Genomic DNA, 22,634 nt, shown 5'->3' on the forward strand with positions numbered 1-22,634 from the left:
AGAGTGTGTGGGAGTTTGTTCCAGAGGTGTGAAAAAAGCGTGATGAAAGACTGAAGGTGAGCAGAGAGTCGTGATTTTGGCAGTTTCACCAGAAGAGGGTTGCTGGTAGATCTTGTGCATCCTGCAGGAATATTGGGGGGACAGAGCACAGACAGAGCTGGGGGAGCAAGGCCGGAGAGGAGTCGATAGAAGACAGAAAGACCACCAACCTGCCTGTGGTGAGTACGTGAAAAGCCCTCGGAGTTAGCTTCATCGCGGGAGATTCCAATGATTCTGAAAGCTTTGGTTTCAACAGCGTGAGGCCGCCCGGTGTGAGGCAGGAGCACCAGCCCAGGGGGGAGAGCAGTATTCCATTGAGCTGCGGATGAAAGCCTTGTATGTGGTGAGGAGGTCAGGTGTGCCAAGGAAGGACTTCGCACGACGGAGGATGCCCAGTCGGTGGCTGGCTTTGGAGGCCAGATTTGAAATGTGGTTTTCCCAGGAAAGATCATGGCAGATAGTGAGACCCAAAAGCTTGAGTGACAGAACTTCTTGGAGAAGATTATTCAGAAAGTAGATGGGAGGGTTGTCAAGTCGGTCTTTTGAGAGAGACATAGAGAGAGTGTGAGATTTGTTAGGATTGAAAGACATGTTCCACTTGTTTGACCAGTTTATGATTTTATCCAGATCTGTAGAGAGTGAAGATGCTGTTGCCTGCCAATCTGAGGAATGAGATATCTCGAGCAGCAGGGGTAGAATTATCAGCAAAAACATAGAGAGGATTTTCTAGAGTCGGAGAGCTCATTAATGAAGACCAGAAAAAGTACAGGGCCCAGAACACTGCCGTGAGGAACTCCAGCCAGAACAGAAAGACGAGATGAGAGAAACCTATTTGGAGCCAAACATTGACGACGACAGGAGAGGAAATACGAAAGCAGTGCGTGGAATTTCCATGGAAAGTTTAAGGTTTTTACAACATTGCGACAATGCAAAATTGTTTGCTGGGAACACACCAACAATGTCCAGGAAGAAGGTTTACATCAACAATGTCCATGAAGAAGGTTTACATCTTTCAATGTCCATGAAGAAGGTTTACATCAACAATGTCCATGAAGAAGGTTTACATCAACAATGTCCAGGAAGAAGGTTTACATTGTAGCGACCCATGAGTCCCCCAAAGCTCGAGACCAGCAACATAATCTCCTTGCCCCAGCCGGTGACGTAACCGGCGGACAAACCGCGGCGCCGAGGTTATAATTGCTTGCACCTGTCGGTCACATGACCACCAAAGCGTGCCTCGCCTGAGAGGTGTGGCTTTGGTTCTGACGTATGCTTTTTGGCTTGGATTATATGTATGCGAACCTGATAAACGGGTTTGGAGAGTTCCCGAGTTGATTATACATTAAACATCTTCTTGGACGAGTTTGTGGCTTGTCCGTCACTTCGTCCGTCTCAAGCATGAGCCTTGCTCCTTCACTGGTGACCCCGAGTTTACGACACGCGATGGACACGGCGGTGTCCCTCAAATTGCCCACTTTCTGGGAAGCACATGCCGCCGTCTGGTTCGCTCAGGCGGACTCCCAGTTCGCCCTGCGTGGCATTACGGAGGACACCACTAAATACCATTACGTGGTCGCCGCGCTCGGCTCCGTGACCGCCGCCCACTGCCTGAGCCTCCTCCAGAGCCCGCCCGCTGACGGCAAGTACGACGCCATCAAGGCACTTCTTCTGGGCGCTTTCACCCTCTCCCCGGCTGAACGCGCACGACGCCTGCTCGACCTTCCTGAGCTCGGCGATATGCGCCCGTCCGAACGTATGGACTACATGCTCGCGTTGCTCGACGAGCACCCCTCGGATTTCCTTTTCCGAGAGCTTTTTTTCCGCCAGCTCCCGGCCCAGGTACGGGTCGCCCTGGCAAGCACGACCATCGCGAACCCCCGCGACCTCGCCAGGGAGGCCGACAAGATCCATTCGGCAAGCGAGCTCGTCGGAGCGGCGAGCCAGCTCATCAGGGTGGCTGCCGGGAGCCCGCCCGGCGCCCGTGGCGCAGTCGGTGCCGGAGTCGGCGCCGGAGCCCCTGCCAGACCCGGCCTGGTGTTATTTCCACGCCAGGGTTCGGGCGGCGGGCCCGATCATGTCGACCCCCGTGCACGTTCGGCAAGTCGGGAAACGGTCGGGCCGGCGCTCACTACCAGCCATGAGCACCGGCCGTTCCGGAAGCCTGCTATTCATCGCGGACCAAGCGTCGGGCCGGCGTTTTCTCTGTGACACCGGCGCTCAGCTGAGCGTCATTCCCGCTTCGGCGGAGGACAGGCAGGCCGCCATTTGCGGCCCCTCCTTAATCGCAGCCAACGGCTCCGCCATTCGCACCTTCGGCCCACGCACCGTCGCCCTCCGCTTCGGCAGCCAGCTCTTTCGCTGGGAGTTCGTGACGGCGGATGTCCCCATGGCTTTGCTCGGTGCCGATTTCCTTTGCGCCCATGGGCTGCTGGTCGACGTTAAACGCCGGCGTCTCGTCAACGCCGAAACTTTCAGCTCGCTGGCGTGCGCCTTGAGCCGTTCCGCACCCACCGAGCTTTCCTGCGTCCTCCCATTGGCAGACGACTTCGCGCGTCTCCTCGCGGAGTTCCCGGCCCTCACGCGACCGACGTTTTCGGCCGTCGCGGTGCGTCATGGCATCGAGCATCATATTCCCACTACGGGCCCGCCGGTGTATGCCCGAGCTCGCCGTCTCGACCCAGCCAAACTCGCCGTCGCCAAGGCCGAGTTCGCCGCGCTGGAGCGCCTCGGCATCGTGCGGCGCTCCGACAGTGCATGGGCCTCGCTGCTGCACATCGTCCCGAAGCCGGGGGGCGGATGGCGGCCATGCGGCGACTACCGCCGCCTCAATGACGCCACTACCCCCAACAGGTACCCCGTCCCGCACATCCAGGATTTTTCCGCCCGGTTAGCGAGGCGGACCATTTTTTCAAAAGTGGACCTCATTCGGGGGTACCACCAGGTGCCCGTCCGCCCGGCCGACATCCCGAAGACGGCCGTTATTACACCCTTCGGCCTCTTCGAATTCCTCCGGATGCCCTTCGGCCTCAAAAACGCGGCACAGGCGTTCCAGCGCCTGATGGACGGCGTGCTGCGTGACTTGCCGTTCCTCTTTACCCACCTGGACGACATCCTCGTCGCCAGTACGTCCAGAGCCGAGCACCTCCTCCACCTCCGGACGCTGTTCGGCCGCCTCAGCGAGCACGGCTTGATTGTCAACCTGGCCAAATCTCACTTTGGTGCGGCGACGATCGACCTTTTGGGCCACCGCATCACCCGGAACGGCGCCGTGCTGCTACCGGCCAAAGTCGAGGCCATCGCCGCTTTCCCGCTCCGTCAAGGCGCTGCAGGAGTTCCTCGGGATGGTGAACTTTTATCACCGCTTCATGCCCCGAGCTGCGCAACTCATGCGGCCCTTGTACACCGCCCTCTGCGGCCAGCCGGCGAAGCGCGACGTCGTCTGGTCCACGGACATGGACGCTGCTTTCACCGGCGCAAAACGGGCCCTCGCCAACGCCACCCTGCTGGCCCACTCGGTACCCCATGCTCCCATCGCCCTCACCACGGATGCCTCCGACTACGCTGTGGTTGCGGTTCATGAACAATGGGTAAATGGGGCCTGGCAGCCGCTCGCGTTCTTCAGCCGGCAACTCCTGCCCAACGAGTTGAAGTACAGCACTTTCGACCGCGAGCTCCTCGGGCTGTACCTGGCCGTCCGCCATTTTCGCCACCTCCTGGAGGTCCGCCTGTTCACGGCCTTTGTCGACCACAAGCCATTGATTTTCGCCATGGCCAAGGTCACGGAGCCGTGGTCGGCCCGCCAGCAGCGCCACCTCTCCGCCGTGTCGGAATACACCACGGACATCCGGCATGTCGCCGGAAAGGACAACGCCGTGGCCGACTGCCTTTCCCGAGCCGGCGCCAACGCCGTCCACCTCAGCGTCGATTTCGCCCTGATGGCGACGGACCAGGCCACCAACGGAACAGTGCAGGCGCTCCCGGTGGCAGACACGGGCCTCCGCTTGGCTGACGTCCCCTTCGCGGACACGGTCCTGCTTTGTGACGTCTCCCAAGGCTGACCTCGCCCCGTTGTGCCGGTCACCTGGCGGCATCGCATTTTTGCTTCGCTCCACGGCCTCTCTCACCCGGGCCGGAAGGCGTCCCAGAGGCTGGTGTCGGCACGTTTCGTCTGGCACGGGTTACGATGGGACGTCCGCGACTGGGCCAATGCCTGCACACCCTGCCAGCGGGCCAAGGTCCACCGTCACACCCAGGCTCCGCTGGCTCCTTTCACCGTGCCCGAGCGACGTTTCGACCACGTCCACGTAGACCTGGTGGGTCCCCTTCCCCCATCGCAGGGGTTCACCCACTTGCTTACCATGGTGGACAGGACCACCAGGTGGCCGGAGGCCGTGCCCCTCGCCTCCACCACCACCGCCGACGTGGCCCAGGCGTTCATCGCCACCTGGGTCGCGTGTTTCGGCGCACCGACGGACATCTCGTCGGACCACGGCCCACAGTTCACGTCCGAACTGTGGGGCGTGGTCGCCCGCACGTTGGGCGTTACCCTGCACCGCACCACGGCCTACCACCCCCAGGCCAACGGGTTGTGCGAGCGGTTCCACCGCTCCATGAAGGCCGCACTCATGGCCGGCCTCCAGGACGACGGCTGGGCCGACCCGGCTCCCGTGGGTCCTTTTGGGCCTCCGCACGGCTCCAAAGGAGGACCTCCAGGTGTCCACCGCCGAGCTGGTGTACGGCCAGGCCCTCCACGTCCCGGGCGAGTTCGTGCCCAACGCCACCAGCCCCTGGTCCCCCGCGCGCCAGCGCACGGACTTCCAGGAGGCCGCCCAATGTTTCGCCCCGGTGCCCTCGTCCCGCCACGGCAACCCCCAATCCTACGTCCCCCCAGCACTCCACACGGCGGAGTACGTCTTTGTGCACCACGACATGCACCGGGGGCCGCTCCGGCCACCATACGACGGACCCTTCCGGGTCCTACGACGGGACAACAAGTCCTTCGTCGTCAGCATCGGCGGCCGGGCGGACCGGATTTCGGTGGACCGCCTCAAGCCGGCCCACATGGACGTCGGCCAGCCACCACGGCTGGCTCTCCCACCGCGGCCGCCCCCCGTCCACTGCACCGCCCGCCCGGCCACCCGCCACCACATCGGACCCCCCCCCCCCCCCCCCCCGTGACCAGCCAGGGGTCGTTTCGGTCGGGTCATCCGGACCCCCCTCAGGTTGACCTTCCTGGACCTAGTCGATTCTGGGGGGGCGTGTGTAGCGACCCATGGGTCCCTCAAAGCTCAAGACCAGCAACATAATCTCCTTGCCCCAGCCGGTGACGTAACCGGCGGACAAACCGCGGCGCCGAGGTTATAATTGCTTGCACCTGTCGGTCACATGACCACCAAAGCGTGCCTCGCCTGAGAGGCGTGGCTTTGGTTCTGACGTGTGCTTTTTGGCTTGGATTATATGTATGCGAACCTGATAAACGGATTTGGAGAGTTACCGAGTTGATTATACATTAAACATCTTCTCGGACGAGTTTGTGTCTTGTCCGTCACTTCGTCCGTCTCAAGCAGGAGCCTTGCTCCTTCAACATCAACAATGTCCAGGAAGAAGGTTTACATCTTTCAATGTTCAGTAAGAAGGTTTACATCTTTCAATGTTCAGGAAGAAGGTTTACATCTTTCAATGTTCAGGAAGAAGGTTTACATCTTTCAATGTTCAGGAAGAAGGTTTACATCTTTCAATGTTCAGGAAGAAGGTTTACATCTTTCAATGTTCAGGAAGAAGGTTTACGTCTTTCAATGTTCAGGAAGAAGGTTTACGTCTTTCAATGTTCAGGAAGAAGGTTTACGTCTTTGAATGTTCAGGAAGAAGGTTTACATCTTTCAATGTTCATGAAGAAGGTTTACGTCTTTGAATGTTCAGGAAGAAGGTTTACATCTTTCAATGTTCAGGAAGAAGGTTTACGTCTTTGAATGTTCAGGAAGAAGGTTTACGTCTTTGAATGTTCAGGAAGAAGGTTTACATCTTTCAATGTTCAGGAAGAAGGTTTACGTCTTTCAATGTTCAGGAAGAAGGTTTACATTTTTCAATGTTCAGGATGAAGGTTTACATCTTTCAGTGTTCAGGAAGAAGGTTTACATTTTTCAATGTTCAGGAAGAAGGTTTATGTCTTTGAATGTTCAGGAAGAAGGTTTACATCTTTCAATGTTCAGGAAGAAGGTTTATGTCTTTCAATGTTCAGGATGCAGGTTTACATCTTTCAATGTTCATGAAGAAGGTTTACGTCTTTCAATGTTCAGGAAGAAGGTTTACATTTTTCAATGTTCAGGAAGAAGGTTTACATTTTTCAATGTTCAGGATGAAGGTTTACATCAACAATGTTCAGGAAGAAGGTTTACATTTTTCAATGTTCAGGAAGAAGGTTTACATCTTTCAGTGTTCAGGAAGAAGGTTTACATTTTTCAATGTTCAGGAAGAAGGTTTACATCTTTCAGTGTTCAGGAAGAAGGTTTACATTTTTCAATGTTCAGGAAGAAGGTTTACATCTTTCAGTGTTCAGGAAGAAGGTTTACATTTTTCAATGTTCAGGAAGAAGGTTTACGTCTTTCAATGTTCAGGAAGAAGGTTTACATTTTTCAATGTTCAGGAAGAAGGTTTACATCAACAATGTTCAGGAAGAAGGTTTACATCAACAATGTTCAGGAGGAAGGTTTGCCTGTCCTCTTGTAACAGCTTGGCAAAGATCTTGAGCAAAGGATGACACCAGTCTTTGTTGTTTCCCTGCTGAATCTTGCATTTTCTTTCCAGTAATCAAATGGGTGATGAAAATTATTGTTGGCATTGTGGGGGTCGAGTATCACTCAGCAGAAAGCCTGGGGATGGCGGCCACGACACTTGTTGGGATTAATTGTCGGCACTTTGAGTTGCCCTGCGCAAGACCAAAGCTGCCTCTTCCAATCTTTTGGACTGAGTCAGTGATTTCAAATGATGACGACTGATATTGGCAGTTTTGATGAATCGACAAGCTCACTCTTCAAGTTCGGTTGCCAAACCGCTTCACTGGTTTGCATTTAAGTTGATATGTCTTGTTGTCTGCAATGTTAAATTGCCGATTGTTTCCAAGCATGAACTGTTCTATCAGCATTGACATCCGCTCAACATTTGACCCTTCAATGATGCTTTCTTTCACGTTGTTGGTTTTATGCTCAAAAGTGGCCTCGTGGCCATTTTGTTCTTCGGTGACTTTGCTGACTTCATTGGACTTACGACCCCCAAGTACTGGTGTAGTCCTTCTGCCAAGAAGCATGACAGTGTGCTTCCCTGGCTATCAAATCAACATCCTGCACTTTTAGTAGAATGTGTTCATCCTTTTGTTTCTCTGGGGCTCTTTTTCGGTCATTCCATCTCGATTCTCAAAGAGAAGACATTATGAAAATGGGTTGTGATGTCTGGATGTCTGTCTGTCCGTCCGTTAACTTTTTGCTATTTTTGCTGCTCTTCCATTATCACGCGGCTGATTATTCTGAAACTTGACAAATGAATACAAGACAGCAGCCCGCACAATCGCTCAGGCTCCGATTTTTTGATTTGGATAATGGGGGCTCCCAGGGTGTGTTACCACCTGAAACTTCGGATCCCTGCCCGTCCCTTGTTCACCAACTGATTGCTCTGAAACCGGATACAGCTCTTCTACCCGATGGTCCGCAGGGTCACTTGGTCTTACATTTTTTTCGATTTCGTATTGGGGGCTCGCAGGGGATCAGGGGGGACTCCTAGGGAGGAGAAAAGGTCTGAACTACAATGAAGAGATGACCATCAGGCCACTTGGGGCTATTTTATTACCTCCGCCACCAAAGGTGGATGGAGGTTATGTTTTCACCCCTGTCTGTCCGTTTGTTTGTTTGTGAACAAGATATCTCCAAAACTTGTGGACGGATTCGGACGAAATTTGGCAGAGAGAGAATGTGACAAGGACAAATCACTTCAATTTTGGTGAAGATCTGGATCCGGATTCGGCTGGTATAATTTTAAAAGTAATTCTTCACCATTGGGCGATAGAGCCAAAAACGATACGTAGCAGGATATCTCAAAACGTTATGGACGGATTTGGACGAAAATTGGTGGACAGGTTGCATGTGTGACAAGGACTAATCGATTCAATTTTGGTGAAGTTCTGAATATGGATTCGGATATGAGAATTATTAAAATTTAAAGTGATTCTTCACCATTGGGAGATAGGGCCAAAATGATACATAGCAGGATATCTCAAGAAGGTATGGACGGATTTGGACGAAACCTGTTCGACAGGTTGCGTGTGTGACAAGGAAGAATCGATTCGATTTTGGAGAAGATTCGGATCCGGATCCGGATAGTAAAAATTTTAAGTGATTCTTCACCATTGAGTGATATGGCCAACCAGGTGGAGGTATGCTCTCCACTGAATTCTAGTTATAGACTGTTCTGATGTTTTTATGAGATATTTGACAAGCTTTTGCTCCTTTCTATGCTTTGTAATGCGATTTCTGGAACAAAAGATACATCCATCTGCAAGTAATAAATGAGGTACGTAATTGTACGCTTTTTGAGGAACAGGGTTCATCGTCATCACCTGATGGACTCTTTCATTTTAGGAGCCGAGATATGTTTGTAAAGTCTTTGTAGCACCACCTGTGGCACAAACCATGCAAATGACAGCAATATCTTCCTGGCACCTGGCAACAAATATATCATCAAATCTTCGTTTTTCGTTGCCCTGAGTGTCTGATTTGAACAGTTTCCTGAGTTTTCTTTAAAACTTGCTTCAGATAGTGAGTGCCCTTGTTTTCCTTCTGATTTATTGTGAGGGTAATGAATTTTGCAGGTCAAACCAGGAGTCTTATTATGTTTGCCTTTAGATGCTTGGAGTAATTTCGATTTCAGAGGTTTTTCATCTGTTCTTCTTTTCTCAGCCATCATGGCGACGCCACACTAATGGATGGCTGCAAAATATAAAATGAGAAACAAGAAAAAGAGCAATCAGAGATTGCAAACCCCCGCCAGGATGTATTTTCAGTGATTTTAAGGCTTTTGTGTTAAAACAAATATGGCGGCCGAACCACGTGACTGATGACGTCATCATTTTTTCCCCCTAAACTAATTTATTCCTAGATTATGCTCAAGAAATTTCATCTTGATCGGATGAAGTTTTGTACTTGTCGAATTATGACGTCATAATGGAGGGACCTATGACATCATCATTAACATATATTATTCCCCATGGAGAGTTCTTTACAATGAGCCATGTCTCAATTTTTTCTATTCAGCCCTTTTGGAGATATAGAGGTGCAACGTTTTTCAATTTTTCCAAGATGGCGGCCGAACCACGTGACCTATGACGTCATAATTATCATTTACAATTATACAGGAGGAGGTGCACCAATGGTGAAAATTTCCTGTCAATCGGACCAACGGTTGCAGAGAAAATCATATTTATTCTGTGTGGACAAACAGACAGACAAACAGACAAATGAAAAAATCACTCATAGAGCGACACTTGGCAAAATATAACAAAGCAGAATGGCACTCAGTAGAGCATCCTTTTGACCTCACAAAGAATTGGTGGTTCAATTCAGTTGGCTGATATGTTAATCCGATTCAAATTTCAAGTCAATCGGATGAAAATTGAGGATTTTAGAAATTCAAAAAAAGTGGATGACCTTTGGCCAAGGTTGACGTTTTGGCCTACGCTGATCTCAAAAATTGTTGGTGGTTGAATTCAGTTAGCCGATATGAAAATCACATTCAAATTTCAAGTCAATCGGATGAAAATTGAGGATTTTAGAAATTTAAAATTGGGGTTAACCTTTGGCCTATGTTGACCTTTTGGCCTATGCTGATCTCAAAAATAGTGGGTGGTTGAATTCAGTTTGCTGATGTGTAAATCCCATTCAAATTTTAAGTGAATCGGATGAAAATTGAGGATTTTAGAAATTTGAAATTGTTGTTAACCTTTGGCCTATGTTGACCTTTTGGCCTATGCTGATCTCAAAAATAGTTGGTGGTTGAATTCATTAAGCTATGTAAATCCTATTCAAATTTCAAGTCAATCGGATTGAAGTTTAAGATTTTAGAAATTTTTTTAAAAAGGGTTGACCTTTGACCTCAGATTAAAGCCTATGTTGGACTCAAATGTCCAACACTCAAATGCAAGTTGACATTTTGACCTCAAAAATATATAGGATTTTGTCGGACCACGAACCCTGGCATTTGGTGAAGTTTCGTGAAGATCGGTTTAAAATTGTGACCTGTAGGCAAGTATAAGTGAGCGGATGGGGACGGACGGACGGACACACACACACACACACACACACACACACACACACACACACACACACACACACACACACACACACACACACACACACACACACACACACACACACACACACACACACACACCGGAGTGATCAACATACTCGCAAAAAAATATATATATATATTTTTGGCCCAAGTAACAAACAAACGGACTCAAATGCAATACCCTCTCCTCTGGCGAAGGTAGCAAGTCACAAGTAAGAAAGTTGGGATGTATTATACGTCAATTAAATATACACTACTCACAATAAGTTAGGGATATTGGCAGGTTCTTCGGTGTGGTTGATTTTGTGTATTAATTAGGTTGAAAAAAGTTGTTGGTCCTAATTCTATGGTTATTAATGAGTGTGAAAACACATCATTCTTGATTTCAATCCCATAACTCTAACCCCTATAAAAAAAATAAACTCACTCCCACAATATCCCGAACTTATTGTGAGTAGTGTATTTTTACAATTTAGGTATGTTCTTCCCCAGAAGTCACACTACTACTAGATCATCGTCAACAACAACTATCGGAGACACCTCTTCGTGGCGGTTGTACCCCCCGCCCCTCCCCCTCCACCCCAACACAAGTCGGGAGGCAAATCTTCCCCATTCTTCCCTGTTGCCTGGATTCGTCAGGGCAGCGCGGTCATGGTCAGGGTGCCGATCGGTCCCCATGAAAAGACCTTTTCCCTCTCTAACTCTGTCGTGGCCGTGGTGGTTGAGCCACGGATGCAGTGCCCCCTATAGGTTAAAGCAGGAAATTGCAGTTTGTTCAGGATGCCGGCGATAACTCACCTACTCTTGACAAAGGACACCGTGGGATATCTTTAATGTCCACCAACTAAAGGAGGCAGATGGGAAACACGTTTAACGTCCAACCCAGTGATGAAACACACATTGATGGATCACCCTGCATGCAAAACAGTGGGACGTCAGTTTATATAGCTCGGTCAGGATTCAAACCCATGTGACAGCTCAGAGATGAGTGCGCCATGCATATCTATGGGCTACCCTGCCAGCACTGAACGTTGCCTCTCAACATCATAATAAATAGCCCCGTGTGGGCTCACAGTCATCTCTTGAGGTTGTAGTTCAGACCTCTGCTGATTTTGGGGACCCCATGTGAAGCTCCCTGATACGAAATCTAAAAACCTAAGGCCGAGCGAACCTGCGGACCATCTAGATTCTAGAAGAAGGGCTATATCAGGTTTCAGAGTAATCGGTTGGTAAACAAGGGACAATTAGGGATCCTAAGCTTGTGGGTTAACCCCCCTCGCGAACACCAACAGCACAGTTGAAGGCCAAGATAGAGGGAGACAAACAATGAGTGGGTGGAGGAATGAGGGGTGTGGGGGTTTGGGGTTTTGAGGTGGGGGGAGTGGCAGGTAAGGGTGCATGGGATGGACAAGAGACAAAGAAGGAAGCTCTCAGGAGGGAAAACTAGAAGTTTGGAAGGAGAAGGGCTTGGGGTGTGGTGGTTAACGAGGGTAGAAAACATCATGGTTTTGGATTGCGGAGGATCTGATATGATGAACAGCTGTCTTGAAGACTTGGACAGGCGGGGGAAAAGAGGAACGAATTAGTGGAGGTGAGCCGTGATCCTATATTTAGTAAGTTTCACCAAAAAGGGGTTGATTGGGGCAAAATTAATTCAAAAAGGGTTTATGTGCACCCAGCATAAACCTGAGGGTGGGGACAAAGCACAGAAGGAGCAGAAGGTGCAAGACCAGAGAGGAGACAGAACACCGACCTGTCTATGATGATAGGCCCATACCTTCAGCCTCAGATCAAGATGTTTCAATGATCTTAGGCCTTGGTCGAGTGTAAAAAAGACTATTTGCATTCTACAGTGTTCAAGTATATAATTCGAATGAAATAAAATAAAGACTGCAAAGGTGGTATGAGAAAAAAATCCTCAAGTTTACCACCGTTGACTCGGCGTCTATTACACCACCTTTCTGCTATACGCGCCTGTTGTTTGTGTCCTTTATAATCTATATAATAATAGCGTAAGGACTCGACTTTGTTATCCCTTTTACGCCGCACCCAGTGACCCGATGCCCACGGCACTAATGGATTTACGATCTACGAACCGCGCTCTTTGTTTATCACATAAAGCCATACTCGAAAAATCTGAATTAGCCGACGTTGGGGCCCAAAAGCATCCGATTAACTGCCGATACGACGCCATTTTATTGGCGTCTGCTGGGTGAAGGCGAAGCAAGCCGTCCGCTGATTGGACACTCGAAGGTGACAGCAAGCCGTCCACTGAGTGGACAATCCCAGAGTGGTGCTATGCCGATTCCTATTACGAATCCATTCATTTTTCAAAAGTATATCGTAGCGTTGTCATTTAAGTAGATTGCAATAAATACGTTGTTCATATACGCACTCTTCATTCTCACCTTTCTTCCTAACTCTTACTCGGACAAGTAAATCCCCTATGCCATCCATAATGGTACACTCTATCCATACACCACATCCTCCCTTCGGTGGATGTTCCATGGGTTTCGGCTAGTTTTCTTTAAAAACAGTAACTTTCTTGTTTGGAATGATTTTCAATTTTGTTTCACTTTTTTTTCCACATTTAGTTTTGTTTGTTAGGACAGACAGAGGAGAAGAAACCCCGCTTTTCACTTTGCGTGCGTGGGATAATTACACCCGACGTGTTGTTCGCAACAAAGAAATCTTCCAAGAATATTGTTCGAATTTCATCAACGCATTGTTGCATTGTACCCATTAAAACTTTCCAATCAGATTGGCAAGAGTTTCAACAAGTTGCAGGATCATGTCTACTGATAGCCAAGCTACCCCTAATGAAATAAGAAACATCATTTTAGCAACACTCCTTTAATCAATTGGCCACACAACTTCGCCGCTGGGATTTCAAAGGGAAAAATGGTCTCGCAGTTGAAAAAATAAAACACAAAATCAAAACAAAAAGTGCTCCAGTGAACGATGTAGAAAAAAGAAAAAGAAAAGCTGCTGGGGGTTCGTGAAAAAAAGGTGTGCTGCTGTCGAAATGACGTATTTTAAGGAAGAACGAGTAGTCAGACTGGCATCGCTGCCTCGGGTGGTAGGTAACCTTTCATCTGGCGTTTTGAAACTCTTCACACCCCGTTTCAGAATGTCGTCGTTTTTGCGTCGTGCCAACAAGCATGTGACACAACAAGCTCGGTGGGATTCATGATCGACTGCATCATATATATTGTATGTCTGGAGGAATGTATATTGACTGGAGGAATGTTGACAGCCGATGAATGGCTATCGACAAGCAACAACGACCGGACTGCAAATCCAAGGCTGTGTGTCCTGATGCCTTGTCAAACCGGTGCGTGTTGTACTATTTTCAGGTGTAAATGATCCACCATGAGCCTCGATGCTGCAGAGAGGGGGAAAAGGTAGGCAGGTAGAACCGGGAAGCATATGACACATTCAAAATCCCAGTATGCAGACTAGACCAGCGGAGGCTTGCACATCGATCGGGAATACCTGATGGTGCAATGACAGAGTGCTGGAAAGAATGTTCATTTGGAGGGAGGGGTAAGGGGCGGGGTTACTTTACAAATAAAAAATACAGAAAACAAAACCGGAAGTGTTAATGAACAATACAATAATAATAAAAAAAAGAATACAATAACGATTTTTTCTATTTATTTTTTTACAATAAAACAGCTAAGCAAAATTCTGATCTCGGAATTCCCCTGAAAACCTTTCCCATTTTCCCAATGAGGGGGATGTTGTGAGAGGCTTTGTTTGAAACACTGTAGGCCGGTGTCGGTGTTTGAACTTGTTGGGTCCTTGGTGACCTGCCCAGACTCCTTACGGGTGTTGCTGCCCCAGAGATCCGAAGCCGGATTGTTGGATTCGTGATCATGGGACGTGCCACCTGAAAGACCTCTCGAACCGTCGGGGAGGGACAACCCCTCCCGGCCCGCTCTGCCCGATGACGGGCACGGCCAGAGACCCCAGTCCGACTGGATGTGCCTCGTGGAGAGGAGTGTCTTGACGGCTCGATGTCACCAACGCTACGTAACAAGCGGCGTTGTACGTGCCGGCCTTTTTCCAAATCCTTGGCGCCGGTCTCATTGCTCCCGGCCATTTTGCCGTCGTTTGTCACGCCACCCAGTGCTCTCCCTCCAGTTCCGAAGCGTAATGCGAGGCTATCGCCAAAGAGCTCGTAGAGCTCATCATAGGCTTGAGATAGTGGTGGTGGTGACGGTGCAGATATTCCAGCCTCTGTTTCCTTGAGAAATCCCATTGATCCACTGGCATCGCCTTGCAGCATCAACACACTCTGATTTCCAGTGCAATATGGGAAATCTGAAGGGTTCTGCTGAAGATTTGAAGATGTATTGGGGCACAGCGAAGTGTCACCATCTTCCAACGACTGCATGTACATCACTCCATCCGGAACTGAGAGTGCAACTGCTTTGGAAGAAATGAGCTTCTCCACGGCAACCTGATAATGAGAGGAGAAGATGTTTTAAAAGGATGGCATGAATAAGAAAGATCATGGGATCTATCAGCTTTTGCAGCAGGTTGGATGTAAAAAGTGCATTACAATATCCACCAATGTGTTAAACTTGTACAATCGGGACAGAAATATGTAACCTACTTGCGCTGTAATCGCTGTAAACAGAAATGTTATACGCTGTAATCCACTAAATGAACGGAATAGTAAGGTTCTCGATTGAAATATACCACCCATGAAGAACTCTCAGCAACAAAAGTTTGAATCAAGTTGGGGTGTACACCTGATTAAATTATGCCAGAAGGCCAAGACAATTCCCACAAACGACAGTTTGTTTTGTCGCTGAGAATTTTAATCCTTAGTCCCATCACAGAATGTTGGCAAAAGCAACCCCCCAATCCGAGCAGGAATTTGAAATTTAAATCGGCACACAATGTCCTACTCTTTTTAAAAGGTATGGGATCTTGAACATGAAAGAACCACCTCTGGAGGCCATTTTTCCCCGCAGAGCAGGGGTTGGCCTTTTTCAGGCACCGTGGTCACCCTTTTTGGAGCAATGTTTTACAGCCGGATGCTCTTCCTGCCGCCAACCCTGTTAGTTGCCTCTTGCGACACACAGGGAAATACCAGTGAACTGGTACTCAATTTGCCGACCTCAGAAGGATGACAGGCTGAGTCAACCACACTGGTTAATTCAGCGATCGACCGGGATTCGAACCCAGGATCGTGGGATCCCAAGCCGGCACCCTAACCGCTAAGCCAACACCAGGCTTGGATCTTGAACATGCATGAGATAAATCTGACAATGACTGTTTACAGTCAAGCCGAGCGGCTTGAAGGCGAATGCGTTACTTCCGAGACAATTCTCGAAGGAGCAGATTGAGGAACCACTCACCACAATGGCCCCGTAAACCTTGTGCCCATCATCTTTAACCTGGCTGTTGGAGACGGAGCAATCATCCAAAACTAGTTGCAGGTTGGACCAGTAGCTTAGGAGATGAGGATACAAGATCCTCTCCACTGCCTGCACACGCACGCACACACATGTTAATCCCTGACTGGATCATATAAGCAGAGCATGATTCTCTCATAGAAGTTTTGACCCATGAAGGTTAGTCTCCCTGGTTATGGTAGGTGTATAGTTGAGAATTCAGCACACACACATTTTTTTTTTGTATACAGGATCGAGGCTCATGAAAGAGCTAACATTTATCACACAAAAAATCAAACAGACACACAAAACATATAATAAGGGGAGCGGTAGACAAGATGGGGAGAGAAGGGGAAGCACACAAACACAACATTTGAGAGCAGGGACATCGAGAGATCTGTGAGAGGGAGAGGGCTTGGGGGGAGGAGGTGTGGGGGGGGGGGGGCGGAGAAGTATAAAACACAAGGACACTGTTTTGTTGTAATTTATTGTTGTAATTTTTGTAATTTGTTGTAACATGTAATTTATTGAAACAAGATCCACTATGCTAAAGCTTTGTTGTTCATTTGGTGGAAGCATGATGCTCTTTGTAGAAAGCATTTGTTTTGATGATTTCGGCCAACTAGTCAGTCATACCCACTCCTTCCGGGAGCGAAAGATGGTATCCGGGAATCACTTGCATTATGCCACGTCTACAGATGAAAATTGCAAGTGCTAAAGCACAGGAGCCAAAGTCCATGCATGTTTCGATCGACAAATACTTTGATACATACAAAGAGAAATTGGTGTCTTTTTGTATGAAGTATGATAGTTTTCACTGACAATTAGCATGACTGCAGTTTTTAAAAATAAGCTTCACAAATATGAATGCACACTAACTTAGAGCATTCCTTTTCAGAATCGGTGCCATTTCTACACCCTCAATACCTCTTCCCTCCAGTAGGAGGCAGTGGTTAAAGCACTTGCACTATGCCACGTCAACAGGTGAAAACTTGCCAAGGGGATGGGGGTTTACTTTGTGGCCATGAACTTACCCTGGGTACCCTGAGCACATGTGCAAACTTTGAGGGTAATTGGCCTAGTAGTTTTCGATTCGATAAGGTTTTTTTTTTTTTTGGTTTTTTTTGTATACAAGGTCGAGGCTCGTGTAAGAGCTAACATTGATCACAAAAACGACAAACCGACACATAAAACAGATGATAAAGGGAGTGGGAGAACAAAATGATGGAGAGCAGGGACATCGGGAGATCTGTGGGAGGGAGAGGGCTTGGGGGGGAGGAGGCATGAGAAGAGGGGTGGGGGGTGGGAGAGGTAAAAAAAAACAAAAAAAAAACACGTGGACACTGCTAGGACTTCCAGGAAAGAAGTTGGAATTTCAAAAAAGTGGATCTGGGGTGAATTAATGGGGGTGGAAAAGATCAAGGTTTTGGATGGGGGAAGATAAGAGATGGTGAACAGCTGTTTTAAAGACCTGGAGGGAGGAGTGGGATTGAAGAGAGTGTGGGAGTTTGTTCCAGAGGCGGGAGAAAAGAGGAATGAAGGAGTAAAGGTGAGCAGATTTGTCTTGATTTTGGCAGTTTACCCATAAGAGGGTTGCTGGCAGATCTTGTGCGACCTGTAGGAATATTTGGGGGACAGAGCACAGAGAGAGCTGGGGGGGCAAGGCCGGAGAGGAGTCGGTAGAAGACAGAAAGACCACCAACCTGCCTGCGGTGAGTGAGTGAAAGGCCCTCAGAGTTAGCTTCATCGCGGGAGATTCTAAAGTTTGCTTTAGAATTCTAAAGATTCTAAAGATATAGATTCTAGTTTCTAAAGTTTACAAATTGAGTGAAAGGTTCAGAAATATATTCATACAGAGAATTGCCAAATTTTGGTATGTCTCTTTACTAATTTTTTATAAAACGTGAATTCTTTTTTCTTCTTGAAACGTTGAACATTGATAAAATTCGAATTAAAATGAGCAGAAGAAAAGTTTAGACAAAGTGATCTGTTGTCTTTTACAAGCATAAAACGAGCATTACAAGCATAAAACGAGCATTACAAGCAGAAAACAGTGATATATTCTTTGGTGTTCGTTCTTACACGAGCCTCGACTTAAGTGCACAAAAAATATTTCCCCCATCCAAAAGCATTATCTTTTCTACCCCCGTTAATACACCCCAAATCCACCTCCTTCAAATACCGTTTTCTTTCCTGAAAGTCCTTGTGATGTCCATCTTGTTTATCCCGTGCAGCCCACCCCAGCCCTCTTCCTTCCACAGATCTCCCGATGTCCCTGTTCTCCACCGTTGCTTCCCTCTCTCCCCCCACCCCTCGTCTCTCGCTCCCTTTATTATATGTTCTATGTGTTAGCTCTTACACGAGCCTCGACTTAGTATACAAAAAATAAATAAATAAATAAAACAAGGATGGTGTGCATCCAATCAATAGCCATCAATCAGTAAGTGAAATTTTTAAAATAATCATCTGATATTGTAATGGTTGCGTTTGTGAAATCTGAGTTCACTTTGGTATGGGGTGGTTTTAGGGGGATGAGGGGGTAAACTGGGGAGGGGCATCGCATTTTAAGAATGTAGAATCCACTGGGCTGGAGCAGGAATCATAAACCTTTTGATTATATGAGCAGGTTTTGTAATATGAACAGGGTTTGAAATGTACCGCTGCTGCATGGTAAAGCACGACCCCCAGAGAGCACGCGACATACACAAAAACGAGATAACGAACAAATGTTCCAGTAGAATTTAAAAAAAATGTAGGTCACACAGCTAGGAGTTAGCTTCTTTAAACACGATTGGTTGCTATTGTTACATTACTACCCACAAAACCAATTAGGGAAGCACTGGCAAGAAATGCAGCAAGGCATGCATTATCGGGGAAAACCAACCTATTCGCTAGAGACTGTGCGAGGCAAGCATTGCATGCAAGGAGATACATGCAATGGAGGTTTTCCATTTCATTCCCAGGAGTAATGGGCTGGAAAGGATAGCCAAGAGGCATGCACACTCGCCTACGAGCTATCTAGCGTGGGTTTGAACCCCGACCCAGCTATGAACCGTCATACTGGTGTTTCACAGGCAGGGCGATTCATCAATGTTTGCTGTCCCTCGGATCTGTGCCATTAGTTGGTGGACGCTAAAGATCTCACAGTGTCCCTTGGAAAAAGTAGGCGAGCTATCGTCACCACCCTGAACAAATTCCAAATTCCTGCTCTATCGTATAGGGGGGCACTGCATCCACATCATTGCAGAGCCCCTGAGAGACCTGATGCTAGCCTGCAGCTACCTGGATTTTGAATTTGATCAGGTTGCCGACAACAATTCCTTGTTCTTTGGAGAAAGACTTTTTCATGTCCACCAGTAGTAAGGAAAGCTGGGTGCCAGCTAAGAGTCCCATCCGACAAACGGCACACTCATGGATGTAACATTCTGTTTTTAGCAAAGCACCAGGATGGCAATTTATAGTGGGGTTTGGAATCAAATCCAGACTAGACAGTTAATACAACTCGTACCTTCCAGCCAAGTGCACTGAGCCCCACGACGGCACCGTAATGGGAGCAAAGTGGTCGCACGGAGTCCGCCAGCACCTCCTGCAAGCTCAGCAGTACCTGATGCTCCAGGCCGGAAATGGTATCTCCATACAGCCTGGAATCCACACAGCCAACATTACCATGCAGCACTATCTCCAAATGGCAGGAATATAGATTTGTATAGCCTACAACCAGCAAGACGTGTGCCAATTAGATGGGAAGTAGAAGTGTGCAGTTTGGAGTTCTCAAAAGAAAAAGTATTTTTAGGTTCATGGAGATTGAGCAATTAGGTAAGCAGTCATCCATCTTTATATTACACTGGCAGATAACCTGGTTCTACTGGACTGTTTTAAAGGAATTAGTTTGCAATAGAGTGTGGAATATCTATGGAATTTGACAGGAATATCCTTCGACTCGGAATGGCAGGGGCCCATGTAAAATCCTCGGGGTCTTTTGGGTCTAAAAGGTCTTCATGGTCTTTAGGGTCCTCGAGGTCTTTTGGGTCTTTAAGGGTCCTCTGGGTCTTTTGAGTCCTCTGGGTTTTTGGATCTTCTGGGTATTTAAGGATAGTCGGGGTATTTTGGGTCTTTATGGGTCTTGAAGAGTCTTCAAAAGTTTAAGAGGCCTGAGCAGTAAAGGGTTGAATGCGACATTCTAATGTATGTAATTAATAGACAGGATGCAACCGACGTTCAAACAGTACATAATTAATAGACATGTCGTCACACGGCTAAATGGATGGACGGCTTCACCAACGGTGTTTTTCGGTTTTGTATATTTCGATATATATTTATACATTGACAGATTGACTGAATATTATTATTACTAGCACCAGTACCCGCCCTACGGGCGGGGCTTCAATTGGGAAGCCCAAATGAAAAGGTAAAATATCAGAAATTGAAGGCTTTTTTATTTTAAACGATTCATATAAACAACCCTTGAATCATATCACACGCAAATCATCAAAATCTAAACAGTACATGGACGATCACGTACCATGTACGTCTCGCGTCTCGCTCTCATGTTGTCCTGATAATGACCCTTCCGCAGGTTCACCTACGGAAACCTTGTTACGACTTTTACTTCCTCCAGACAGTCAAGTTCGCTAATCTTTTCGGTGCACCGGCACGAGCCGAGAACGGCTCGTGCAGGGGCTGATCCGAGGATCTCACCAAACCGTCCGATCGGTAGTAGCGACGGGCGGTGTGTACAAAGGGCAGGGACTTAATCAACGCGAGCTGATGACTCGTGCTTACTGGGAATTCCTCGTTCGTGGGACACTGTCTCAAGCCCCAGTCCCCATCACGGTTTACCCGAGCCTGACGGCGAAGGGCAAGGTACACGCTGGCCCGTCCAGTGTAGCGCGCGTGCGGCCCCGGACATCGAAGGGCATTAAACGTTCATTAAACATTAAACGTTCATTAAACATAAACGTTCATTAAACATGACACGTTCATTAAAGGATTACGAAACGAAAAACATTACGAAATTACGTTCACACCGTCACGTCAAACACTACCGTGAACACATACAGTCACGTGAAAAAGTAAATACACCCCATGTAAAGTTTTGACTTTTTCAACATATTTCAACATACAGCTATTTGATCTTCATTTCAACAATGTCGATAGATAAAGGTGATATAATATAACAAATATCATGAAACATTTACATTTTGTAGTCCATTGTATAATTTAAATAAACATAAATGCAAATTTCGCATGTGGAAAAAGTAAGTACACCCTTGGCTCTAATAGGTGCTATTGCCCCCTTTGGCAGAAACAACCTCAAGTAGGCATTTGTTATAACTGTCTACCAGTCTCTGACATCGACTGGGAGAAATTTTTGCCCACTCCTCCATGCAGAATTCTTTCAGCTGTGCGATGTTTGAGGGGTTTCTTGCATGCACAGCTCGTTTAAAATCCCCCCACAACATCTCGATGGGATTTAGATCCGGGCTTTGACTTGGCCATCCCAGAACTCTCCATTTCTTTCTTTTCAGCCATTCCTTGGTGGATTTACTGGTATGTTTAGGGTCATTGTCATGTTGCAAGGTCCACCTTCGGTTGAGCTTCAACTCTCCGACAGATGGCCTCACATTATCCTCAAGCACCCTCTGGTACAATGAAGAATTCATAGTGGATTCTATGATGGTGAGCTGCCCAGGCCCTGATGCAGCAAAGCTGCCCCAAACCATAATATTTCCACCACCATGCTTTACAGTTGGTATCAGGTTCTTGTGGTCAAATGCTTCCTTTGGTTTTTGCCAAACATGTCTTCTGGTACTGTGGCTAATAGCTCTACCTTTGACTCATCTGTCCAGAGCACATTGTTCCAGAAGTGCTGGTCTTTGCCTAGGTGTTCATTGGCAAACTTTAGTCTTGCCCTGATGTTCTTTCTGGACAACAAAGGTTTCCTCCTGGCACATCTCCCATGTAGATCAAATTTGTGCAGCCTCTTTCTCATGGTAGACTCGTGCACTTTGACATTAACAGTGGCAAGAGCTACCTGTAGGTCCCGTGATGACATTCTGGGGTTCTTAGAGACTTATTTCAGCATCTTGCGGTCTGCTCTCGGGCTGAACTTGCTGGGGCGGCCTGGCCTGAACAAGTTGGCAGTTGTTTGGAATCTTCGCCACTTATAGATGATCTTCCGGACAGTCGAATGATTGATTTCAAATTGTTTGGAGATCTTTTTAAATCCCTTCCCAGACCTTCCCAGACATCCCTTTTTTCTGAAGGCCTCAGAGAGCTCTTTTGATCTAGGCATGGTGATGCCGCACACTTCAACAACAAAGAGAAAACCAAACGAAATGTCTGAGGTTTAAATAAGACAGGTTCCTCCAAGATCCTCTCTGACGATGTTCTAATCATTTGCACCTGAGCTGGTGCACCTGATTCAAATTTTAGGTATTTGAAGTAGTGATAAATGTCGGGGTGTACTTACTTTTTCCACATGCGAAATTTGCATTTTTGTTTTTAAAATTATACAATGGACTACAAAATCTAAATGTTTCATGATATTTGTTACAACATCGTCACAATGAACGTTATGCGAACACGAATGTTATGCGGGACTCCAAACCTGAGAATGCTGGAGACCAAAGCTGAAAGTGGGAAAACTAAATAGCCTATTTTACTCCCAGGGGTCCCAGGATTACCCACCCAAAATATCTTTGCGATCGGTTCAGCAGTTTTTACGGTACCTTTGAACAGACAGATGGACATTTGGTGAATTATAGTAAAATTATTTTCTTTATTACTTCCTTTATTTTTACTTCCTGCATATGTGCAAACCAACGGCTCTGAGCATATACACCACGTGCA

The 22,634-nt window shown here is 47.5% G+C and overlaps 1 protein-coding gene across 1 annotated transcript; it reads right to left on the reverse strand.

Annotated features, from left to right (window-relative positions):
* Nucleotides 1-13,211: 13,211 nt before the first annotated feature.
* LOC144889504 (TAF6-like RNA polymerase II p300/CBP-associated factor-associated factor 65 kDa subunit 6L) lies at nucleotides 13,212-19,423 on the reverse strand (the record flags this gene model as incomplete). The annotated part of the gene is given in 3 exon segments (XM_078769939.1): nucleotides 13,212-14,839; nucleotides 15,747-15,875; nucleotides 19,291-19,423. Coding segments are annotated over 3 exon segments (1,063 nt in total), but the record flags the coding sequence as incomplete, so codon positions are not given.
* Between the last annotated feature and the right edge of the window lie 3,211 nt (nucleotides 19,424-22,634).

This window comes from Myxine glutinosa, chromosome 1, assembly GCF_964187855.1.
Source record: "Myxine glutinosa chromosome 1, kmMyxGlut1.1, whole genome shotgun sequence".
In the NCBI taxonomy this organism is placed as follows: domain Eukaryota; kingdom Metazoa; phylum Chordata; class Myxini; order Myxiniformes; family Myxinidae; genus Myxine; species Myxine glutinosa.